The 26,023-nt window shown below is 46.8% G+C and overlaps 1 protein-coding gene across 9 annotated transcripts in view; it reads right to left on the reverse strand.

The window, feature by feature from the left end:
- FNBP1 (formin binding protein 1) overlaps positions 1–26,023 on the reverse strand; it is a 143,084-nt gene extending 117,061 nt beyond the window's left edge. For all 9 annotated transcript variants that reach the window (XM_047831302.1, XM_047831308.1, XM_047831307.1 and 6 more), the window contains exon 1: positions 25,841–26,023. In XM_047831302.1, the coding sequence (XP_047687258.1) occupies positions 25,841–25,864 (24 nt within the window). In that variant the 5' untranslated portion in view covers positions 25,865–26,023. The remainder of the gene's footprint in view (positions 1–25,840) is intronic.

Raw genomic sequence — 26,023 nt, forward strand, 5'->3', positions numbered from 1 at the left:
GTTCTTTTTATATAAAGAATAAACTCAGTTTTTAGAAATGTAACGGCTGGTATACACCAAGGTATAGAGTTAGAAGCTACTGTCTTAGGAGGTTTTTGTTGTTGTTTTTTTTCCAGTAAAGGTAGGACAAAAAAAGGACATCAGTTTGGTGATCAGTCCAAATTTAGAAAGGTACGGTGTTAAAAGAGACCAGCTCTTGAGAGCCTGGCTGGCTCTGTAGGTAAAGCGTGCAACTCTTGATCTTGGGGTCCTGAGTTTGAGCCCCATGCTGGGTGCAGATATTACTTTAAAAAATAAATAAACTTAATTTTTTTTTTAACGTTTATTTATTTTTGAGACAGAGAGAGACAGAGCATGAACAGGGGAGGGGCAGAGAGAGGGAGACACAGAATCTGAAGCAGGCTCCAGGCTCCGAGCTGTCGGCACAGAGCCCGACGCGGGGCTCGAACTCACGGACCGTGAGATCATGCCCTGAGCCGAAGTCGGACGCTTAACCGACCACGCCACCCAGGCGCCCCCAAAAATAAATAAACTTAAAAAAAGAGAGTGCGGGGGTGCCTGAGTGGCTCAGTCGGCTCAGCATCTGTCTTCAGCTCAGGTCATGATCTCGCAGTTCCTGAGTTCAAGCCCTGCATCAGGCTCTGTGCTGACAGCTCGGAGCCTGAAGCCTGCTTCGGATTCTGCGTCTCCCTCTCTCTCTGCCCCTCCCCTGCTTGCACTCTATCTCTCTCAAAAATAAACATTAAAAAAAAAAAATTTTTTTTAAGAGAGAGAGAGAGAGACAAGCTCTTACTTAAGTCTGTTTGCTTTTTGATAAAACACTCCTGGAGATTAGATTTAATCTAGCCTCTCTTTTCTGAGTTATTACCATGCCAGGACCTAAGATGAGGTCATTTCGCATTAGCCCTTGAGCAGCCGACTTGCTTATTAAACCACATTCACATCCCACTCATCACCAGCTAATGGAAAACGAATAGAGGGCTCCAAGAGTTTACAGAAAAGACGACGGTTCTTAAAACTTTGAAAAGATACGTGAGAATTAAAACCACACGGAAGCCGTCGCTTTTTAGCCACTGATTAGCAGATAGCAAAATGTTTGGCCACACACTGTCGGGGAGGATGTCGCTGTAGGGCTGTCATACACGCTGGAAAGCACACAGACTGTCTTTGGGCCTCTTCGGAGGGTGGTTCGGAGGTACCTATCCAGGTTCCTGGTATCTATCCTCCAAACATATGCAAAACAACAAAGGAGACTCTTAATCCGTACTATTTTTAAAAACTTTTTAATGTTTATTTATTTTGAGAGAGAGAGAGAGAGAGCACAGGGGAGGGACAGAGAGAGGGAGACACAGAATCCGAAGCAGGCTCCAGGCTCCGAGCTGTCAGCACAGAGCCCGACGCGGGGCTCGAACCCACCAACTGTGAGATCATGACCTGAGCTGAAGTCTGATGCCCAACGGACTGAGCCACCCAGGCACCCCCGCACTCTCTTTTTGGAGCTTGAACTCACGACCCCGAGATCAAGACCTGAGCCAAGATCAAGAACCAGACTCTCAACCGACTGAGCCACCCAGGTGCCCCTGTCTTATTTTTAATATGGAAATATATTGCAAACAATCTAAACAACCATCACAAGTTTCAATATACCCACACAATAGAATGGTACATAAGCATTAATTAAGAATTGATACTTTGGGGGCGCCTGGTTGGCTGCCTCAATCAGTAAAGTAGGAGACTCTTGATCTCGGAATCATGAGTTCAAGCCCCACGTTGGGGGTAGAGATTACTTAAAAAAAAAAAAAATTAACAGTTACATTAAGAAGAATGAGGCGGCTAAGGGAAAGAGAACACCAAGAGAGTATAAGTGATAAAAAGAAAGATACCAAAAATGTCAATGCCATGCTGCCATTCCTATGGGGGTGAGGGGGGGGGGGGCTTTTATTTGCCAACACTCGAGAGCTCTCTAGAAGAATCCACACGAACCTAGTTAACCAGTGGTTGCCTCCAGGGAAGGGAAGGGGTGACTGGAGAAATACATACCAGGAGCCCAAGTTGTTTATTCCAAAATACACAAACAAATAAGAAATAAATCACGGCTTTTGAGATCACTTTTCCCCAGTGATGCATCTTTAACGGAGTTCCTTTAAGCGTGTAACTATAGGGAAGAGGTCACTGAAAGGAAACTGCCTACAAGTGGGGTTCATGGAAGGAGGGGAGGGGTCGGGGAGCTCCCTGGGGCAGGAGGGTTTCCTGGTGGAGGGCAAAGCTAGGGCAACGCGGTGCAGAGCTGAGGCAGAAGCAGGCTGGCTGGTCTGGAGGACAGGAGGGTACGAGCGGCTGGAAGCACAGTGTGCCAGGGATTCTAAATTTAGCCATCACTCTGAGCAGTTCCGGCCCGGCTGGGTTTGCACTCGGGTCTGAGACTCACCCAGTCCCTATTAGGAATCCAGGTTCCTAAGCTGTCCATGGGATCCGAAGGACGGGCCATTTTTTTATTTAGCATTTTACCCAGTTTCCCTGAACACAAGCTTCGATCCACATTAGCAAATCCTACATTCCCCCCCTAGGCTCTGTCTTTTCTCCTTTGCTTTCTTTATTTTTACTCCATAGGAGATTGCCTGGTCCCTAGGACTGGCCCACAGCTCAAAGACTGCCAAGGAAATAGCGTATATAACAGTCTCCTTGGATCTCTGGTCTCTGCCACACTGAAATACCAAGGTAAGAGTCATCTTCAGGGGTGCCTGGGTCACTCAGTCAGGTGAGCATCCGACTGTGGCTCAGGTCATGATTTCAGAGCTCGCGGGTTCGAGCCCCGCGTCGGGCTCTGTGCTGACAGCTCAGAGCCCGGAGCCTGTCTTGGATTCGGTGTCTCCCTCTCTCTCTGCCCCTCCCCGCCACTCATGCTCTGTCTCTCAAAAAATGAATAAACGTTTAAAAAAAACAAAAAAGCGTCACATTCAGTTTGGCCCACCTTGGTAATCATTGAACAGCCAGCCAGCACACCCCAAGCAGGTGACGTGGGTGGAGCCTGTACCTCAAATAAATACTACCTGTTTCCCAACGAACAGACCTTTGTAGAGACCCCCACATATCGGTGACACCCAGCTGAACACTCCTGACACGTCTGCAACTGACTTTTTTTTTTTTTAACGTTTTTATTTATTTTTGAGACAGGGAGAGACAGAGCGTGAACAGGGGAGGGTCAGAGAGAGGGAGACACAGAATCTGAAACGGGCTCCAGGCTCTGAGCTGTCAGCACAGAGCCCGACGCGGGGCTCGAACTCACGGACCGCGAGATCGTGACCTGAGCCGAAGTGGGACGCTCAACCGACTGAGCCACCCAGGCGCCCTGCAATTGACTTTTAAAGTTTTCGGTCTTTTTTAAATAACCAAGGGTAATTTCTAGATGGGCTTGGAGTGATCAGAAACAGTCTGTAGCCCAGCCAACTGCTTTCCGAGTCCTCCTGAGTGTTTTCTTCTCCTCTAATTGACTGTTCATGCCACTTTCTCAGACAATTACCGGCGTCCCACATCCAAAGAAATCCCTAAGTGAAGGACAAAAAAGCTATCAGCCTACGTTCTTTTCCATCAGGTGGTTGAGTCTTTCTGATCTGAAGCCTAAAGTCTTTCTGGGATAGTATTATTTAACCTCTCTTATTTGCTTGCCCATCTACCAAAGTGACAACTAAATGAAACAACAAGCCATTCAGGCAAAACGTTCTGGATGAGCAAAACAGCCCCTGGTCGTTTTTGCCTATGGAGTCACAGCGGAGACATTCAATCCAAGTCCAGAGTGCCTGACAACTTAAGGAATGTGCTCAATGGTTCTATTCATGTGTCACTTTTTGAATTGTTGAACCTTTTACAAACCTCCTATTAACGTTATTAGCATTTCTTTGAGCTACGTGTGGGAACTATACATAAAATCTCTCAGCAGGGTTTCTAGCCTCGGAAGTGGCTACTCTAGGGTAATTGACACTGACGTGTTCTCCTCTTACTGCGCATCAGTACTCCCAGGACAACTTGTTCCGTGCCCACTGATCCTGGAATCCCGATTACTTGAGAACACGTGAGTTGAAGGGACTCGAGGTCACACAGTGTAGCTTATGCCCACCTCACCGATCGCTTCTACGATACGCCTAGTGAGGAAATGCCCGTTCAGTTTCTTCTGGACGAGATTCAGCATATGAATGAAATCTCATCATAACCAGCAGCGCCGTAAGGTGACTAGTGAGAGCCAAAGCCAATATAGCTTATTGTGTCAGACGTTTACGGCTCTTGACTATTCATTAACCGATTTGATATTCCCAATGAACTCGTAAAGTAGGCCCATTTTACAGATGAAGGAACTGAGGGTTAGGCGACGTACCCAGAAGAATGACTCAGCTAGTCAGTTTCGGGCTCTGAACCAAGCAGTCTGGCTCCAGACCCGAATTCTTGAACACATGACACACGGACTAAGTTGTACAAGTCTTGTAAAAATAAAATAGAGCAATTTTTATTTATTTATTTTTTTAATTTGAGAGAGAGAGAGAGGGAGAGAGGGAGAGAGAGAGCATGAGTGGGCGAGAGGGGCAGAGCGGGAGAGAGAGAATCTTTTTTATTTAAAAAACATTTTTTTAATGTTTTTTAAATTTATTTTTGAAGGAGAGAGAGAGCGCACGAGCAGGGAGGAGCAGAGAGAGAGAGGGAGACACAGAATTCGAAGCGGGCTCCAGCCTCTAAGCTGTCAGCACAGAGCCCGATGCGGGGCTCGAACCCACAAACCGTGAGATCATGACCCGAGCCGAAGCCGGATGCTCAACCAACTGAGCCACCCAGGCGCCCCGAGAGAGAGAATCTTAAGCAGGCTCTGTGCTCAGCGCAAAGCTGGACGCAGGGCTCGATCCTACCACCCTGGGATCGTGACCTGAGCCGAAACCAAGAGTCCGACGCCCAACTGACTGAGCCACCCAGGCACCCTTAAAATAGAGCAGTTTCTAACTAAGAGACCACCTAGCCCAAGCCCCTCACTCAGAGAGCGAAGGCACAGAGTGAATTAGCCGACACAGAACTAGACCCGTGTCTTCTGCTTTCCTCTGGCAGATTCACTGCCTCCAGAACTCTGATCGTATTTCAAAAGTAAAACTAGGAAAATGTGCACGTTACTTAATATTCCTCAAACAACACCTCTGAAGCGGATCCTCCTGGCTTACACCTCAAAGACGAGATGGATGCTGGGGAGAAAAAAAAAATGACAGAACTATTTCTTACAAAGGGGCCTGACAATGGAATGTGCTCTTCTGCAGGTGGATGACAGTCAAGGATGAACTGGCATTTCAGAAACAACGACCATGAATCACCGCGCTCAAAGTGACCACAATCCTGCGACCAGAAGCCTAAAACCCACTGCGTATGTAAAGAGTTTCTTTTTTCCTGTAAGTCTTCACGAGATGCCTTGTCAATTTCCTATTCCATCGCCCTCAGAGAAGAACAGTATAACAACTTATTTTCTAATGTTTTTATTAATGTTCCTCTGTTTTTCAGTGTCACATTCTAAGGGATTTCTTCAATAAGAAAATGATCTTATTTTCTCTTTAGGGTAGAGTAAGAGGGTACACGGCAACCCTCTTGTTGAATAAACAGAGAAGGGGCAGCGTTACTCTTATCTAATATGACATCCAAGGATATTGTTCCAATTATTACTGTTTAAAAAATCACCCCCCGGGGCACCCGGGTGGCTCAGTCCGTGGAGTGTCCGACTTAGGCTCAGGTCACGATCTCTCTTTTGGGGAATTCCAACCCCGAGACGGGCTCTGTGCCGACAGCTCAGAGCCTGGAGCCTGCTTCGGATTCTGTGTCTCCTTCTCTCTCTGCCCCTCCCCCACTCACGCTTTGTCTCACTCTGTTTCTCAAAAATAAATAAATGTAAAAAAAAAAAAATTTGTTTTAAATCACCCCCGAAACTTAGTGGGAAAGAACCATTTTATTACGGGTCAGCAATCTGACCGTGACAACTTATCTCTGCTTCTCCATGGCTGGGGCCCCAACTGAAAAGGCTTGAAGGCTGTGGGGGCTGAACAGCTGGGGACTAGAATCATCTGGAAGGCTTTCACTCACATGGCTGGCAACTGATTATGAAAGTTAGCTGGGATCTCAGTTGGACTGTCAGCAGGAACCTTCATTCAGTCTCTCAATGTGGACTGTCTGGGCTTTCCCAATAAGGCAGTGCTGTGTTCTAAGAGTAGGCATCCCCAAAAAAGCACGCACTATATTTGTGATCTTGCCACGGAGGAAATCAGAGGGTGTCACTTTCGCCCTACGCCGTTGGTCAAGGCAGTCATCAAGATCTGCCAAGGTTCAAGGGGAAGGGACACAGCCCTCTCCTGCCCCTGCGTGGGAGTCACACTGTAAGAACACGTACAATTTCAGAGGTTGTTGTGGCAATCTTTGCAAAACAGAGTTGGCCACCATATGAAGTAGGGCTCCCCCCCCCCCCGCCCCGTATTACCAATTTTCAACTATCTCGGAGAAATAGAAAGAGGAAAATTAACCAGGCTCAGGTACAAAAGAGATCTCCGTCAACAAGATGTGGACTGCATGATTCTGAACATTCCCCACTCATCTCCCAATGTGAGAACAAGCACACAGGCAGCTCCCAAAGAAATAGAGCCAACCCTATTAGACTGTCTGCAAAACCCTATTCCAACCACATGTGACATGCGCTGCTCTGGTCAATTACCGAAAGCAGAATGCCCGTCGGTGGCCATTTCTTTGCATTTTTCTCATTTTTGAATCGGTACGTTAGTTTGACTTCTGAGCATATCAAAGCTTCAAGATCTGTTAGCCATGCTCTTAGAATAACTTACAAAACCAATCGACTCTTAATAGTCTCCACTCCCCACCTCCCCCCCCCACCCCCGATCTAAGACAAGTTCCACGGAACGGTTCTCAGTAAGGTAAACAGTTCACCAAACAGCACAGCCACTGTCCAAAAGGGCAACGTATTATGACAGTTTTGCTAAGTGACAGAGTTCTAAAGTTAAATAAGAGTGTTTGGAGGTGGGGGGCGGGTGCCTGGCTGGCTCAGTTGGAGGAGTGTGTGGCTTTTGATCTCCGGGTCGTGAGTTCAAGCCCCATGTCGGGCATAGAGATTACTAAAAAAATAACAATACGTATTTTTTAAAAAGAGCACTTGGAGGAATATCACTATAACAAGAGCTCGGAATTTTATCGTTTTAATGCTAGCTTTCCTGATTACCCACACCTATACTGGGTAATCTGACCCAAACAGACATGGCCCTGTTCCCGGAGCTCCAGACACATATATTGAACGATGTACTTGGCACTAAATGCTTCAAAATCTAAGAGGCATCTTGCAAAAATGTCCAAAAACTACACTTTTGTTCTCCTCCTCATCAACCCTAATTCCTCAGTTCCCAGTGTCTCACACTTCATTTTTCTCCATAGCATTTATGATGATCAGATATATTATGCAGAGGGGTGCCTGGCTGGCTCAGTCAGTAGAGCGTATGACTCTTGATCTCAGGGTTGTGAGTTTGAGCCCCACGTTGGGTGTAGGAATTACTTAAAAATAAAATCTTAAAATATATATATATATATATATATATATATATATATATATACATAGAGAGAGAGAGAGAGAGGGAAGAGAGAGAAAGAGAGAGAGAGAGAGTATCTTAGAATGGTTACGTCTGTAAGTGGGTGCCAGGGTTAGAAAGCAGCTCCAAATTATGTCTACATTTTACATTTCTTTTTTTTTTTTTTTTTAATGTTTTTATTTATTTTTGAAGGAGAGAGAGAGACAGAGCACGAGCAGGGGAGGAGCAGAGAGAGGGAGACACAGAATTTGAAGCAGGCTCCAGGCTCTAAGCTGTCAGCACAGAGCCCGATGCGGGGCTCCAACTCACGAACCACGAGATCATGACCTGAGCCGAAGCCGGACGCTCAACCGACTGAGCCACCCAGGCGCCCCTACATTTTACATTTCTTATAAAGAATAAAAACCAGGCATGTGGCTCAGTTGGTTAAGCATCCGACTCTTGGTTTTGGTTCAGGTCAGGATCTCAGGGACAGTGGGATCGAGCCCCATAGGGGGCTCTGTGCTGACAGCATGGAGCCTGCTTGGGATTCTCTCTCTCCCTCTCTTTATGCCTCTCCCCCATGAGGGCGCACGCTGCACACACTCTCTCTCTCTCAAAATAAATAAATACAGGGGCGCCTGGGTGGCTCAGTCGGTTGAGCGTCCGACTTCGCTCAGGTCACGATCTCATGGTCCGTGGGTTCGAGCCCCGCATCGGGCTCTGTGCTGACAGCTCAGAGCCTGAAGCCTGCTTCAGATTCTGTGTCTCCCTCTCTCTCTGGCCCTCCCCCCGTTCATGCTCTGTCTCTCTCTGTCTCAAAAAATAAATAAATGTTAAAAATAAATAAATAAATAAATAAAAATAAATAAAATAAATAAATAAATAAATAAATACATAACAGAAAAATCAAAACTGAGGGACGCCGGGCTGGTTCAAGGGGAAAAGCACACAACTCTTGATCTTGGGGTCATAACCCCCCCCCCATATCGGTGTAGAGGTTACTTAAATAAGTAAACCTTAAAAATAATAATAATAACAAGGAGCCAAAGCTGAGAACGCACGAGAAGGAATCCAAGTGTTAAAATAATGCTCCCCAAGCCACGTCAGGATTCCCCAGGAGGGATTTTTAAATGATAGATTCTCGGGGAGCCTAGGTGGCTCAGTCAAGGAGCCCGCTTGGGATTCTGTGTCTCCCTCTCTCTCTGCCCCTCCTTCCTCCTCAACAATAAATAAACATTTTTTTAAAAAGGTAGTCTTAAAAATAAATAAAATTAAATAAAAATAAAGTAAAATAATAAAATAAAATAAAAAATTAAATTAAATTAAAATTAAAATAAAATAAAATAAAATAAAATAAAATAAAATAAAATAAAATAAATTCTCAGACTTGCCAGTGTGGCAAAAGCTGTCACGTAAGAAGATGGTAAACACCCAATATCCAATCTGGGTACCTGGATATAATCTAACGAATGTGGGGGCGCCTGGGTGGCGCAGTCGGTTAAGCGTCCGACTTCAGCCAGGTCACGATCTCGCGGTCCGTGAGTTCGAGCCCCGCGTCAGGCTCTGGGCTGATGGCTCAGAGCCTGGAGCCTGTTTCGGATTCTGTGTCTCCCTCTCTCTCTGCCCCTCCCCCGTTCATGCTCTGTCTCTCTCTGTCCCAAAAAATAAATAAATAAACGTTGAAAAACAAATAAAAAAAAAATTAAAAAAAAAAATCTCACGAATGCAGACTGAACAGAAATTGGAAGTCAACAGGTCGAAACATAATTGAATACCCTGCAGTCTCTCTAAAGAAAGAACAGATTAAAGAAAAAGGAATCGTCTCCACAGCATGTACCAAATAGGCTTTATTCTATCCTAAATGTGGAGCTATCCCCTCTAGAAGGGCTGGGTTTCCACAGCTTGCTGTCACAAGCCAGTAAATGCATCCAAATCTATTCTGACTTTATGCTCTCCGAGAAACCTTGTGTGGAATCCCGCCCTCCACCTAGACTAGCCTACAGGGAGAAAACGTGCAGCTGGGCATATAGGAAGCCCTGGCCTCTCTCTGGATATACCTCTCCTGATAAATTTAAAAGATGCACTTTGAGTTATTCGTCAGTCTTGGGTATTTGGTTAGCGTGAGTCACCTCCAGGCCTAGCAAATCCGTTAGCTTAGTGAAAGCTGGGGTACGGACGCTGGCCAACCCCTGTCCGGACAGTACCTCCTGCGCAGAAACAAAGGACCGGAAAGAAGCAACCGTCGGTTTTGGTTTTAGGCCCAACGGGGCTACAAAAGGACCAGAAGCTGACAGGCTATTTAACCCACAAGCCAAAGTGGTGAATTGGCCTCATCCTCCCAATCGCCTGGCTCGCTACTCAAGACAGACCCTACCAGATGTTCTTTAGGCATTCGAGGCCCCCCAAAAGTTCATTCTAGCCTAATTCCACCCATATAAAAGTAATACTCAGAGGGGCTCTGTACTCCCACATGATGAATCCAATCAGCCTGTTAACACAGCCGGGTCGACAGCAACCTGGCTTCTTTCCAACCCCCACCCTGCAGGAAGGAGGCTAAAAATTGGCCACGTGGCTACCTGATTTCATCATTCAGCTCAAGGGCATCGTGCGTGTCCTCCAGGTGCCACACAATCGTCAGCTGCCGTCTACCTTTCTCGACTCCTCTTGATATGCTCCGCTCACTCTCCAGTCCCACACCCTCTCATACTCATGGACCTCTGGAGACACCATTTACTCCCTGCCCCTGGAAGGTTCTGTCTGGATCACCCTCCCAACCTGGCCACCCCCTCTGCCTGGGTCATTAACTAATTGTTCAGGATTCCACACGATCCCACTTCTCCCTCAAACTGAGTTACAGTCTTGTGTCCGTATTTCCATGGGGTTACCCTACCTTGGTCCCTATCACACTGCAGTGTGGTTTCTGGTCTATGCTTCTGCTCCCTGGCGAGATTACAAGCTGCTCGAGGACAAGAACCACGTCTTGGCGCCGAGGAGGTGCTCCAAAAATAGGTATTGTGGACAAAGTATGGATGTCTCCATCATTCACATCATATCTGTATCAATATATGCAGTACAATGGTTCAATAAGTCTATACATGACTCAGCGCACGTCATGGAAAGTGTACTCTTAATCTCCTTCACCTAGCAAAAAAATTGTTTAAATGTTTATTTTCAGAAAGAGGGAGAGAGAACGTGAATGGGGAGAGGGGCAGAGAGAGAGAGAGGGAGAGAGAGAATCCCAAGCAAACTCTGTGCTGCCCCAGCAGAGCCTGATGCGGGGCTTGATCCCACGAACCATGAGATCTCGACTTGGGCCAAAATCAAGAGTCAGATGCTCAACCAACTGAGTCACCCAGGGGCACCGCCCCCCCGGCCCCCGCCCGCCTCCCCTCTGGGAACCACCAGTTTGTTCTCTGTATTTAAGATTCGGTATTATCCCTTTTCTCTCTGTTTGGTTTCTTAAATTCCACCTATGAGTGAAATCATATGGTATTCGTCTTTCTCTGACTTATTTCACTTAGCATAATACCCTCTAGGGTCCATCCGGAGTCTCTCAACAGCAAGATTTCATTCTTAGGGGTGCATACATCTTTTTGAATTAAGAGTTTTTGTTTTCTTGGGGGTAAATACCCAATAGTAGAATAGCTAGATCACATGGTAATCCTATTTTTAATTTTTTGAGAAACCTCCGTACTGTTTTCCACAGCGGCTGCACCAATTTGCCTTTTCACCAACAGCGCATGAGGGTTCCTTTTCCTCCACATCCTCACCAACGTTTGTTATTTGTCTTTTTGATTTTAGCCATTCTCACAGGCGTAAGGTGATACCTCATTTCATTTGCCTTCCTCTGACGATTAGTGATGTAGAGCATCTTTTCACGTGTCTGTTGGCCCTCTCTATATGTCTTTTTTGGGAAAACGTTCGGGTCTCTGCCCATTTTTTGATCAGATTATTGGTGGGTTTTTGGGTGCTGGGTTGTACACATTCATTATATAGTCTGGGTATTAATGCCTTATCAGATATATCATTTGCAAGTATCTTCTCCCACTCGCTAAGTTGTCTTTTTGTTTCGTGTGTTTCCTTCACTAAACAGAAGTTTTTATTTTGGTGTAGCCCCATGCTGTTAAAATTTACATACCGCCCAAAGCTATCTACAGATTTAACGCAATCCTCATCGCAAGACCAACAATGGTTTTCACAAAACAGAACAGATAATACTAGATCACTTACTTTTAAGGCCAAGTAAAATTTAAACGTAAAAATTTAGAGGCGCCTGGGTGGCTCAGTCAGTTGTGTGTCTGATTTTGACTCAGGTCATGATCTCACGGTTCATGAGTTCGAGCCCCGCGTTGGACCTCTGTGCTGACAACTCAGAACCTGGAGCCTGTCCCAGATTCTGTGTCTTCCTCTCTCTCTGCCCGTCCCCTCTTCATGCTCTCTCTCAAAAACAAAATGAACATTAAAAAAAAAATCTTTTTTAATAATAAAAATAAAATTGGGGTGTCTGGGCGGCTCAGTCGGTTGAGCATCCAACTTCGGCTCAGGTCATGATCTTGCGGTTTGTGAGTTCGAGCCCCACATCAGGCTCTGTGCTGACAGCTGGAGCCTGGAGCCTGCTTCGGATTCTGTGTCTCCCTCTCTCTATGCCCCTCCCCTGCTCGTGCTCTGTCTGTCTCTCTCTCTCAAAAATAAATAAAAACATTTAAAATAATAATAATAGTAATAAAATTAAAACTTAGAGTCATAGTGGGGTACCTGGCTGGCTCAGTTAGTAGAGCATCTGACTCTTGATCTCAGGGCCTTGAGTTCAAGCCCCATACCGGGCATGGAGCCTACTTAAGAAATAAATAAATAAAAATAGACATGTAGCATTATAGTGAAAAATATATTTTACATGCACATGTATACTAACAAAATCCAAATCTTTTTGCCAAAACATTGCCAGTCATTTCCATATATACCTATCCTAGTGCAAAAAATTTTAAGCTTCTTTGTGTTCTTTGTTAAGAAGAGGTCAATCTCTGGGAATGCAAGCTGGTGCAGCCACTCTAGAAAACAGTACGGAAGTTCCTTAAAAAACTAAAAAGAGAACTATCCTACGACCCAGCAATTACACTACTAGGCATTTATCCAAGGGATACAGGTGTGCTGTTTCGAAGGGACACATGCACCCCTATGTTTATATAGCAGCACTATCGACAATAGCCAAAGGATGGAAAGAGCCCGAATGTCCATCGATGGATGAACGGATAAAGAAGATGTGGTCTATATATACAATGGAGTATTACTCGGCAATCAACAAGAATGAAATCTTGCCATTTGCAATTACGTGGATGGAACTGGAGGGTATTAGGCTACGTGAAATGAGCCCAAGAAAGACAAATATCATATGACTGCACTCATATGAGGACTTTAAGAGACAAAACAGATGAACATAAGGGAAGGGACACAAAAATAATATAAAAACAGGGAGGGGGCAAAACAGAAGAGACTCATAAATACGGAGAACAAACTGAGGGTCACGGGAGGGGCGGTGGGAGGGGGGATGGGTGAAATGGGTCAGGGGCACTAAGGAATCTACTCCTGAAATCACTGTTGCACCATATGCTAACTAATTTGGATGTAACTTTTAAAAAATAAAAAATAAAACAATAAAAAAAAAAAAGAAGTCAATCTCAAACTAAGCTGATACGTAGCATAATTCATCAGACGTCTCAGGCAGCAAACATCCAGCTTTTGGGGGGAAATGTCACTTCAGGATAACTTAAAAAAAAATTGAGATAGAGAGGCTCTGGGTGACTCAGTCGGTTAAGCGTTTGATTCTATCGTCTGTATCGTCTTGGTGAGATGGAGCCCCACATGGGACTCTGTGCGGAGTGTAGAGCCTGCTTGGGATTCTCTCTCTCCCTCTCTCTCTCGCTGCCTCTCCCCTGCTCGCTTTCTCTCTCTCTCTCTCTCTCTCTCAAAATAAGTAAATAATTGTCGACATACAGCATTATTAGTTTCAGACGTACAACATAATGATTCTATATTTGTATATATTGTGAAATGATCACCACAGTCTACCTAACGTACCTAATTACAACTTTTTTTTTCTCGTGATCTGTAGGAATAACTTTAAAAAAAATTTTTTTAACGTTTTATTCATTTGTGAGACAGAGAGAGACAGAGCATGAACAGGGGAGGGGCGGAGAGAGAGGGAGACACAGAATCAGAAACAGGCTCCAGGCTCTGAGCTGTCAGCACAGAGCCCGACGCGGGGCTCGAACTCACGGACCGGGAGATCGTGACCTGAGCCGAAGTCGGACGCTCAACCGACTGAGCCACCCAGGCGCCCCGTAAGAATAACTTTAAAAAAAAGAAAATGTGGTAATAAGAGCCAAAGAGAACTATTCCGCCTGGAGAGGGAACATTCAATTTATATCGTAAGTAGACCCACGTATATTGCTAAAAATTAGTATGGTTAGTGTTATGGAGTCCACTCTATATTTTAAAACAAAAACTTTTTTAAGTAATAAACACGCCTGGTCTCCTAAAGTCCAGACTTTCTTTCCAAAGCCATGATTTCCAGGCATTTTCTCCTCCTATTATTGTATTTCATTGTTAACACGTAAAGAGAATTTTAGGTCAAAGGACAAAGACTTTACTGTGAAAACCAGAAGGCAAGGAGTGAATCGCTCATTTTTCATGAGTCCTGCTTGCAGCAGGGTAATTCTGCAGTTGGCTCCCAAAGAGAAGCGTTTTTTTTTCCTTCCCATCACCATACTACTTTGTGTTTACCCATCACGCCTCATCGAACCATCTCAAAGCACTTTACAAACAAGCACTTACCTTTCTGCTTTCTCACGAAGAGGAAGAAAGCATCATCATACCATTTGATGGGTGGGGAAACCAAGGAAGGGAAATGTGAGGGCTTGCCCAACACTAATGAGGGTTAGGTTGGGCAATCCGCGAAGGCCGAGTTGAGCTCTGCTATGCTTTCTCTCTCATGTGGGAACGCCCACATCATTTCTCCCAAGAACCTGTTGGGTATTTTAATGCATTTTAGGAACCTGCTCTCAGTTCTGGTTGTGCCCACACAAGTATAAAGGGAACGGTTCCCTTTAAAGGTGCCACGTTTTCGGAGCGCCCGGGGGGCTCAGTCGGTTAAGTGTTCAACTTTGGCTCAGGTCACGATCTCACGGTTCTTGGGGTCAAGCCCCGCGTCCGGCTCTGTGCTGACAAATCAGAGCCTGGAGCCTGCTTCGGATTCTGTGTCTCCCATCTCTTTCTCTGTTCCTCCCCTGCTCCCACTCTGTCTCTCGCTCTCTCAAAATTAAATAATAAAACATGTAAAAAAAAATTTTAATAAATAAAAACAAAAAAATTAACAAAAAAAAAGTTGCCACATTTCCTTTTGCTGTAGATAGGAGGGGAAAGGGTTAGCTTCTTCGTCTCCAAGAACCAAAACTTTGAAGGCCCTGCATGTGACGGCCAGAAACCCCCAAATGGTCAATATCTATAACCTCTTCATTCTTTCTCAATTTCATCGACAAAACTTTCCAACAACCATAACACAAATACTTTTCGATAAGACGTACTTTTGTTAGACGGGAAATCAGAACTTAATGTTATCTTAAGATTAACACCTTTTGGGTGTGAAGCGTCTGACTTCCACTCAGATCATGATCTTGCGGTTTGTGAGTTCAAGCCCTGCATCGGGCTCTGTGCTGATGGCTCGGAGCCCGGAGCCCGCTTCCGATTCTGTGTCTCCCTCTCTCTCTGCCCCTCCCCTGATTGCACTCTGTCCCTCTCTCTCTCTCAAAAATAAACAGACACTGGAAAAACAATTACAAAAAAATAGTGATACCTTTACAAATTAATTTCTTTATATTAAAAAAGAGAAAAAAAATAACTTTGGATTTGAAAGAATGAGGGAACCATTAGACACGCATGAGACACCTGCTGGTCTATAAGGTTCATTCATCCCAGTTTCTGCTGGGGCTGCAGCGCTTAACTCTGTGAGTCACCAGTCCTCGGTGCTTCCCAATATGACTAACAGCAAAGGTTTTTGAAAGCAAAACATACATCGATGATGGGGACATCTGAGCGAGTGGTGGGCAGAAAAGGGATTGCAAGCTACTAATACGGAAAATGCGGTTTTACAACTACATTTGTCTGGTGTCCGAAAAACAAACAAACAAACCCAAACCTGAAGCATGAACTCCAGGGTTCATTGGTGAGTCTGGTTAAGTCGCTTCACCTCTCCGAGGCTCATTTACAAAACGGGGAAAGCTATGAAGCTCACATGGTCCTTGTTAGGTCAGAAAGGAGACATCTAAAGCCTCTAATAGGGGCCCCTGGGTGGCTCGTCAGACTCTTGATTTCGGCTCAGGTCACAGTTTAGCGGTTTGTGAGATGGAACGCTGCTTGGGATTCTCTGTCTCCTTCTCTCTCTCTGCCCCTTCCCTCCTTACACTCTCTCTTTCGATACAAATACATTAAAAAAAAAAAAAAACCTAGAAAAAATAAATCCTCTAATAAAGGTGTCCAGGGCACTTAACAAGTGGGTTCTCTTCTGTCTTCAGATTTTAAAAGATGGGCAGAAGAATTTTGGTTCTCTGCCTGGTTCCTGGGAAAAGGGGAGGAGCCGAACAGCGTTACAATACGTGGGGGGAGGGGCGCCTGGGTGGCTCAGCGGGTTGAGCATCCAACTTCGGCTCAAGTCATGATCTGGCCATCTGTGAGTTCGAGCCCCGCATCGGGCTCTGTGCTGACAGCCCAGAGCCCCGAGCCTGTTTCAGATTCTGTGTCTCCCTCCCTCTCTGCCCCTCCCCCACTTGCATTCTGTCTCCGTCTCTCTCAAAAATAAAAATAAACATTAAAAAAAAAATTTTTTTTTAAATACATGGGGGAAAGACCAAGGGTTCTAAACACACCCGGTGGGGCCAAGACGGGAAGAATGCCAACATTATCGATTACCTTCAAGCTGGGTGATGACTACACAGGGGTTCACAATAATACTTCCTGTAAGCAGACCGGAAAATATCCCTAATAAAAAGTTCCAACAAGAATATTTTTGAAGACATTAACTTAAATTTTTTTGTTTATTTTTTAATGTTTTTCTTCTTAATGTATTTTTGAGAGAGAGAGACAGAGACAGAGTATGAGTGGGGGAGGGGCAGAGAGAGGGAGACACAGAATCCGAAGCAGGCTCCAGGCTCCAAGCCGTCAGCACAGAGCCCGACGCGGGGCTCGAACCCATGAACCAGGCGATCATGACCTGAGCCGAAGTCAGATGCTTAACTGACTGAGCCCCCCAGGTGCCCCTATTTTTTATTTTATTTTATTTTTTTTTCAACGTTTATTTATTTTTTTTTTTTAATTTTTTTTTTCAACGTTTATTTATTTTTGGGACAGAGAGAGACAGAGCATGAATGGGGGAGGGTCAGAGAGAGAGGGAGACACAGAATCAGAAACAGGCTCCAGGCTCTGAGCCATCAGCCCAGAGCCCGACGCGGGGCTCGAACTCACGGACCTCGAGATCGTGACCTGGCTGAAGTCGGACGCTTAACCGACTGCGCCACCCAGGCGCCCCTATTTTTTATTTTTTATTAAGTAATCTCTACGCCCAACGTGCGGCTCGACTGACGACTCTGAGATCAAGATTCACAGGCTCTTCCAACTGAGCCAGCCAGGCAGCCCTTAACTTAAAAAGTGTTTGAAGGCTGAGGAAGAGGGCTCTTGTATCCCACAGGTATGGAATTGCATCCCTACTTTCTACTCTGTGAACTTGGGCAAGCTACTTTATCCTTCCGAGCTTCAACCTCCTCTCACAAAAGGGGACGATAAGGGTATGGCCACGGCCGGTGCAGAGATGTGCCACTCAGATCCGGCTTCCAGAAAGGATGTGCCGCCCAGCTGCAAGGAGTGTAGCAGACAGCCTCCTTTAGGGTCTGCCTTATCTTGTGAGCCAAGGTCACGGTCTTCTTGTGGCAACCAACCACCAACCGAAGATGGACCAAGATGGCAGCCAAGGTCACACCGTTCTTGGGGCGGCCCTTGGCCAATGAATGTGCAAGGCAGTACAAGGGCCTAGCCATTTCTGTCCAATGTGAAATTGCTTCAGTGGGTAATCTTCGCCCTGGAGCTCCTCACCGGCCTGGCAGAGACTTTTGTCAGGCTGCATCTTGGTCCAGTGGCCCCTCCTCGCAATCACCCTTCCCTCTTCTCTTCACGGGTGTTACTTCCTAATAAAACTCTCCACTCCTAACTCCTTCTCAACATCTTCTTCCCAGATGCTGGCATGAATGGTACTTACCTCACTGGATTCTTGGAAAGATTAAATGAGGTGATGGATGGAAACTAATTTTTTTTTTAATTTTTTTAATCTTTATTTGTTTTTTTTGAGAGAGAGAGACACAGTGTGAGCAGGGGAGGGGCAGAGGGAGAGGGAGACCCAGAATCCGAAGCAGGCTCCAGGCCCCGAGCCGTCAGCACAGAGCCCGACGCGGGGCTCGAACTCACCAACCGTGAGATCGTGCCCTGAGCCGAAGTCGGCCGCTCAACCGCCTGAGCCACGCAGGTGCCCCTGATGGAAAATAATTTGTACAGGACACGGGAGATGATAAGCTCTCAATAAACAGCAATGTTGATGATAATACTCAACAGCACGTGGGACAATGGGGCACGGTGCACAGGTGAAAATACCACAAGAACTATAGAATTTATACAATTTATAAACTATTTCCGCTTATATAAACCAGAGAGTAGAGAAGCACAAACAGAAACAGCTGCTAAACTGTATAAACTAAAGCCACAGGTGTTAGCCTAAGAGCTAATTGTTAAAAATTTCATTCTTATGACGAGAATGGCACGTTCTACATTTTCAAAAACACGCAGTCGGGGCGCCTGGGTGGCTCAGTCGGTGGAACCTCCGACTTCGGCTCAGGTCATGATCTCGCGGTTCGTGAGTTTGAGCCCCGCGTCGGGCTCTGTGGTGATGGCTGGGAGCCTGGAGCTTTGCTTCTGACTCTGGGTCTCCCTCTCTCTCTGCCCCTCCCCTGCTCATGCTCGGTCTCTCTCTGTCTCAAAACTAAATAAAACATTAAATTAATTAATTAATGAAATAAAAACACGCAGTATAGCTATTGTGATGTTACAGATTAAATGTGAAGAGGTATTATAACTTTTGCAATAAGAAATTGGAAGCTTCACCTCTTTGTCGTTGTTGGGGGGGGGGGGGATGGTTTGAATCTATTTCCAGTATGGAACAACTGAAGTTGTTTGAGCTTTCCGTGAATTTAACAGACAACTTACAAACTGGATGAGATTTGCGAGTTAAAAGTTGGGCCAATTGGAAGACCAAGTCTAAGGAACATTGTATACGCTCAATTAACTCTCTAATATAATATACACACATGGCCTTTTATGATTTTAACATTTAGGATTTATTTATTTATTTAGAAAGAACACAAACTGGGCGAGGGACAGAGGAAGAGAGACAGAGGATCTCAAGCAGGCTCCTCACTCGGCACAGAACCTGGCGTGGGCTCGATCCCACAACCCTGGGATCACCCCCTGTGCCAAAATCCAGAGTCGGACGCTCAACCGACTGAGCCGGCCAGGTGCCCCTCCAGATTTTATGTTTAAGTAATCTCTACACCCACAGCGGGGCTCGAACTCACCACCCTGAGATCAAGAGTTGCCGGTTCCACTGACTGAGCTGGCCAGGTGCCCCGATTTTTAACATTTCTTAACTAGACATATCGCTAGGCTGAAACTAGTACATGTTACTAAAAAAGGAAACAAATATTTCATTACAAACACTGATTCCAGATTTCACACCCACGTTCTAAAATCTAATTAGATTAATTCCGAGGGCATTCATGGATTCTCGGTGGCTTGCAGTTTTTAAGTGTCAAAATAAAGCCTTGTTTTTAAACGTGGGTGGTGTTGATGAAACAAGAATGAGTAATGCAGGAAACACAATATTAGCTTTAGCGAGGAAGTCGGTGATACTTGAATAGACCTCCAAAGAGCATTTTCCGTGTCGCCCCGACGTAAAGCACGAGTTTAATGTGGTCACACGGTGAGCACGGGGGTTTACAAAACTCTTTTACGGTACCTGAAACACAGCGTCACCTACCAAAAATGCAGTTTATACGAATTTTCAGGATGATGTCTAGTGTGTAGGGAGGACAAGAAGGTGATGAGGGAATTAAGGCTGCCAGACCTCCCGTGTTTTGTTTCATAACCAGAAGAGGCGGGCAAAGCCTGCTTCATTTTATTTTTTTGCATGTTTGTTTATTTATTTATTTGTTTGTTTTTAAATATTTTGTTTAATGTTTTATTTATTTTTGAGGCAGAGAGAGACAGAGAGCATGAGCAGGGGAAGGGCAGAGAGAGAGCGAGACACAGAATCCGAAGCAGGCTCCAGGCGCCGAGCCATCAGCACAGAGCCCGACGCGGGGCTCGAACTCACAGACTGTGAGATCATGACCTGAGCCGAAGTCGAGCGCTTAACTGACCGAGCCACCCAGGCGCCCCTGGGGAAAGCCTATGTTAATGGCAAGGCAGGGATGACAGAATTAAACTCCATCTAGTGTGTCTTCCGAAGCAGTGCTGCTCTACTCACCACCGATCTGAGAGTAATGAATGTGTCCCCTGTTGGTCTTGCTATGTTTTATCCCCAATGGAAATCTCTGAATCATTAAGAATAAAGAGCAGAAGGTCTAGGAGTTGTTGTTAATAGGGCCCTGCATTTAGCGTGCTGCAGTGAGGAGAGGTACTCATCCTTCTCCCAAACCTGGAACTTACTTTGTCAATTACTTCAAGATGAAGAAGGGATCGGTATTGCCTAGTTTACAGTTTTAACACTCTGGAAAGTGTTCTTATAATGAACACACACATGCATAGCAGGCATAAACAGCATGAACGACAGAGAAGAGAGAAACCTTCAAGCCTTACTTTAAAAGTCAGAAAGGTGCCTAGGCTGTGCGTATTTGTGGACGGGGAGGGGTCTATGGGAAATCTCTGTACTTCCCACTCAATTTTGCTGTGAAACCAAAATGGCTCTAAAAACTGAAGTCTATTAAAAAATAAATAAATAAATAAAAGACGCCTAGAATCATCAAACATGTTTACAACTGCCAGAGGGCAGAGAGGTGGGAAAATTACCCTCCCATTACTTTAAAAAAAAAAAAAAAAAAGCCAATGTTAAAACAAAAGGGACAACAAGGATTCGTTCATTTATTCAGCAAATATTTACGAACTCCTACTGGGAGTCGGGCATTGTTCTCAGTACAGTTGGCAGATCACTCTTTCATGGCTGCCTCTAAAAATCTGCATCCCACAGTCACCATCACCATATTCCTCCTAGTGTCGAATGTACATCACGTGCCTGGCAATGTCTTAGAAACTTAGGCTAAAAAATTACATGCAGTAGGGGCGCCCAGGTGGCTCAGTCGGTTAAGTGGCCGACTTCAGCTCAGGTCACGATCTCGCGGTCCGTGAGTTCGAGCCCCGCGTCAGGCTCTGGGCTGATGGCTCAGAGCCTGGAGCCTGCTTCGGATTCTGTGTCTCCCTCTCCCACTGACCCTCCCCTGCTCACACTCTGTGTGTGTGTCTCTCTCTCTCAAAAATAAATAAACATTAAAAAAAAATTTTTTTTTAAATTACACACTATCAACACAGGGGATTACTATGTTAACCAATAGGTATTATTCAGTCTTGCTGCTTGTTTTCTTGCTTTTAGCATTTGGGCCAGTCCATTTCTTATTAGCACCAAAGTAAAGAAATGATGATGGCAGAGAGGACGCTGAGAGATAAGAAAAGTAGCTTCTGTCACTTAGTCACTTGTTAGCAGCAGGGGGTAGAATCATCATGAGGAAAGCTAAAATCTCCAACGGGTTTATACTTTGCATTAATGAGCGAGCAAATAAAAAATCTGAAGTGACACTTCAGTAACTTGTCACTTCCCTCTACTGAGTAACAAAAAAAAAAACAAAAAACAAAAAAACCCATTCAAATGTAAGAAATTCTTGCTTGGCCATTTCTCCCATGACCAGTCACTGTCAACAAATCAGGGCAATCTATTTAACCCTCTTCACGTTACCTTTGGTAACAAAGTCTTGAGTAAACACATTTTGGTTATTCTTAGAAACATAAATCTCTGTTTAGACTCTGATGTGGCAGACGAGAGTTAAAACCTGCTTCAATGCTAAAACCTGCTTCAATGCTTTCGCTGAAATACGTAGATATCCTTCAATGTATATAATAGGAGTTAGATCAGTGTCTTGCACACAATGGCTGTTCAATAAAAAAAATTAAAAACTGATTTAAAGGGAGGGGCACCTGGGTGGCTCAGTCTGTTGAGCGTCCGACTCTGGATTTTGGCTCAGGTCATGATCCCAGGGTCGTGGGATCCAGCTCTGTGTCAGGTTCTGATTGATTAAAGGGGAATAGTATTGGGGGGGGGGGGAGAGCACCTGACTGGCTCAGTCAGTAGAGCACCCAACTCTTGATCTCAGGGTCCTCAGTTCGAGCCCCATTTCTGGCGTGGAGTTTAACTTAAAAAAAAAAAAAAATTTTAAGAACAAAAATAAAAGGGGCTAATATGAAGAGTTGTACAGAAACGATTTAATTATACCCTAACCACTTTAAAGCAGCCTTTATACTTTGTGACGACCTCCTGAAACAAAAATAAAAAGCCTCAATTTAAATACAAACGATCCAATAAAGTTATTACAAAGTACGGGTCTGAGTTCATTTTTACAGTGGTATGAGAACTTACTGAACATTGCATGAATTTCTCAAGGTTTCCTGGAATATGAAAGTAAGGAAGAGAGAGAAAGGTTTCACTCCACCGAAAAGGAGGACATGTGTGGAGACCAGTCCTCGAGTGTAAAGGACCCATTAGAAACCCGTGGGTTTTAAAGGCCTGTGCGGATCTTGACTAAAGTCTTAAAATGTGTGAGAAACGTGGTGGTATTTGTGAAGGTCTGTGAAAGCTGCAGCCACCTGTTACAAATAACTCACGGGCCACCCAAACCATAGGGCCGTCTCCCCCCACCTAGAGACGTAATTCTGACAATTTAGGCTTCTGCGCCCCATCGTTATCTTTTTTTTTTTTTTTTGAGACAGAGAGAGACAGAGCGTGAACGGGGGAGGGTCAGAGAGAGGGAGACACAGAATCCGAAGCGGGCTCCAGGCTCCCAGCTGTCAGCTGTCAGCACAGAGCCCGACGCGGGGCTCGAACTCACGGACCGTGAGATCATGACCTGAGCCGAAGGCGGATCCTCAACCGACTGAGCCACCCGGGCGCCCCAACCCCGTCATTATCTTATTACCCGCGTGCCTGAGTCCAAGCCACCATTCAAGGAAAACCCTCAATATCTGCTCTGTGCCCGACTGCTGGACACTGCCCACCCCTGTACTTCACCCAGTCTCCTACCACTGAAGGACTGGAGGGTTCTTTTTCAGAATCCTTCATTATTCCAAAGTTTTTCTTAAATCTCCTATACTAATAAAATAAAGCAACTGAAAAGAGACATTTTGTTGCCCTTATACTCCTGGGCATTTCACAACTCCAATAATTCACTTCTCTTATTAGTGCAAATACCGTGTTGATTCTTTTTCCTCTATTAAACTCTCAGCCACTCAAGGACAAAGCCCCCCCACACACACACACACACTCGAGTCGAATGGTTTTTGGGGGTAACTCTTCGCCGACATATACGTGCATGTATAAAACGGTAACTGATGTGTTCTTCCTTGTCAATTTATCAAGCAAAAAAAGAAAAGAAAAAATTGCAAGCAGTACACATATACTCGCTAACGACCTTTTCCAATTACTTCTATTATAGAAAATTCCAAGCATGTACAGTAGGAAGAGTATCCTGGGTCCTTTGAGGCCGATGGCCCAGCTTCAACAGTTACCAGCACACCCCCCCCCCCCACTCGTGCTTCATCAACATCCCTACCCACCACCCCTCCAATTTACTTGGGAAATCAAGGCTCCATATCATACATATTCCAGTTCCTATTTGTTTTCGGCAAAATTGTCTTTCCCACCCCTCTGCCCTCTAAAGAGCAATGCAGGCGATTGGGGCCAATCTACCATTTTCTTCCCATAACTACATCCTCCTTCCCGATCACCTCTTAGGACATTCACTCACATCCCTGAAATGGCCACACTGTGTTCAGTCCCTTTAACCCAACCTGTCTCGCCTAAAAAATAGATTGCACTTTCCCCTCCCTAACCCCTTTCTCTTGTGTGAACCAGTGCAAAAAGAAATCGTGCCAGGATTTCTATTATCTGGATAAAATTTACTTCTGATTTGTTCCCCCCCCCACCCCAGATAAGCTTAAAAAGAGCCAAAAGGAGTGGACGAGGAAAGAAACACCGCACTTAAAAGGATAGATTTTTGCCTCAGTAGGGATGTTGCCAATACCTAAAACCATCGGTTCCTTTATTTTTAAAATGACTGTTTGTAAACATCGGCCGAAATTTTGAGTCCGTTTAGACAGAGGATGTTTATCAAGTGAATCACTCTAATTGAAGGGAGCTATTGCCTTCAGGATTTTGCTATCAGTAACAGTAGCTGCTTCTGAGCCGGAGAAATGGTTATGTAAAAACAATTAGAGCCAAAAAAAAAAATTAAGGGAGGATGCGCTCCGTTTCTATAGCTGCTCCAACCTTGTTTTACTTTGATACGAGATTTCTTGGCCTCGGCTCAGAGCAACCACCACCCCACACTTTCTCCTCCACACCCTTTACAAATGGAATTCGGAAAGGAGGCCCTTTGGAGTTCACCATGGGGAAAGGTCTCCTCTCGAGAACATTTCTGGGCGATGATTGAGATTTCATCCACTCCTCCTCCTCCTTCCCCCCCCCCCCCCCCCCCCGTCCTGCCCATCCCCTGCCCGGCCACTTCCCCAGGAATCCAGAGAAAGGCGGAGAAACCAGCTCCATCCCACCGGCCACAGCCTCTGCTCCCCGGGCACGGCCTGCGCGCTGCCTCGGCGTCCCCAGTTCGCCCCGCTCCGGGGACGCCGTTTCCAGGCACCTCGCCGCCTGTTTACCCCATCGGCAGCCCTCGCTGGAGGATCTCGGAGGGCGCCCCTCGCCGCCAACCTTCCCCATGTTACACTGTTTCCTCTGAGCAAAGAACGGTTTCCCCCGCGAACGCCTCTTCCTGAAGGTGGGCACACATCTCCCCCCGCCCAACTACTTTCCCCTCCAGGCCAAACGCCGCAGTCCCCGCGGCAAACCCAGGACCTGAGCTGCTCCTTGAGAACTACGAGCGCGCCCCGCGCCGCCACAGGTCAAAAGTCCTCGCCCCGAGAGGGAAGACACACCACTTCTCGCCCGTGTACCCCAAAACCCAAGACCTGGGACCCGGCCGGGCCGAGGCCGCCCCGCCCCCGAGAGGAGCGCCAGATCGGCCCGCACTCCCGCTGGGGGAACAGCCCTAGGGACTCGCGGCTGGGGCGCCCCGAACGCATCACGCAGCCCCGAAAATCCGACGGCCTCCACGCCCCCTCGAAGCCGGTCGGTCGCGCATCGGTTACTCGACGCGAGGGATTAAGGCTGCTTTTTCCACACCCCACTCTGAGCTCGGGGCGCGGGGGACAGGGAGGCCGGCCCGCGCCCCTCGACCAGACCGCCGCGGGGACCTGGATCCGCACCCGGTTCCCAAGCACCGGGGCGAGGCGTTGGGGAGGAGGCACAGGTTCGTGCTCCCTTCCCGGGCCGCTGGGGGGACCCAGATCCGCGCCCCTTCTCAGGCCGCTGGAGAGCAGGGGGACCCAGATTCGCACCCCCTGCTCAGGCCGCCGGGGAGACTCAGATCCGCTCCCCCCTTCTCAGGCCGCTAGGGAGTAGGGGGGACCCAGATCTGCACCTTCTGCTCAGGCGGCCTGGGGTCTCAGATCCGCGCCCCCTCCTCAGGCTGCTGGAGGGGGTGGGGGGGTACCCGCACCCCCGGCCCAGGCCGCCGGGGAGACCCGGATCCGTGCCCCCTTCTCAGGCGGCCGAGGACCCACACCAGCTCCCCTCGCCTGGGAAGGGCGAATCTGGCTCGCACCTCCGGCTCGGGCCAAGGCCGACGAGGGGCACCGAGTCCCGCGTCTGCTCCCGAGGCCGCGGGGACCCGGACCAGCGCGCCATCGCCTTCACCAAGGCAGCTCGGCCCGCGCCCCCTGCCCAGGCGCTCCAGGCACCTCCCCATCCCCCCCACCCCCCCGCAGCCCGGCGGGCCCGGTCCCTCACTCACCCAGAGCTCGATGCCCCAGCTCATGGTGCAGGCAGGGGGCGGGAAGGGGCGCGCCGCGCGGCGGGCGCGGCTCTCCGGTCCCCCTCCCCGGCGATCCCTTCGCCCCTTGAGATCCCCGCGATCGAGGAAAGCCCGGTGCGCGCGCGGCCGCCGCCTCCTCTGGCTCGCCGCTCCTCGCCTTGG

The sequence above is a fragment of the Prionailurus viverrinus genome, chromosome D4 (assembly GCF_022837055.1).
Source record: "Prionailurus viverrinus isolate Anna chromosome D4, UM_Priviv_1.0, whole genome shotgun sequence".
Lineage (NCBI taxonomy): Eukaryota > Metazoa > Chordata > Mammalia > Carnivora > Felidae > Prionailurus > Prionailurus viverrinus.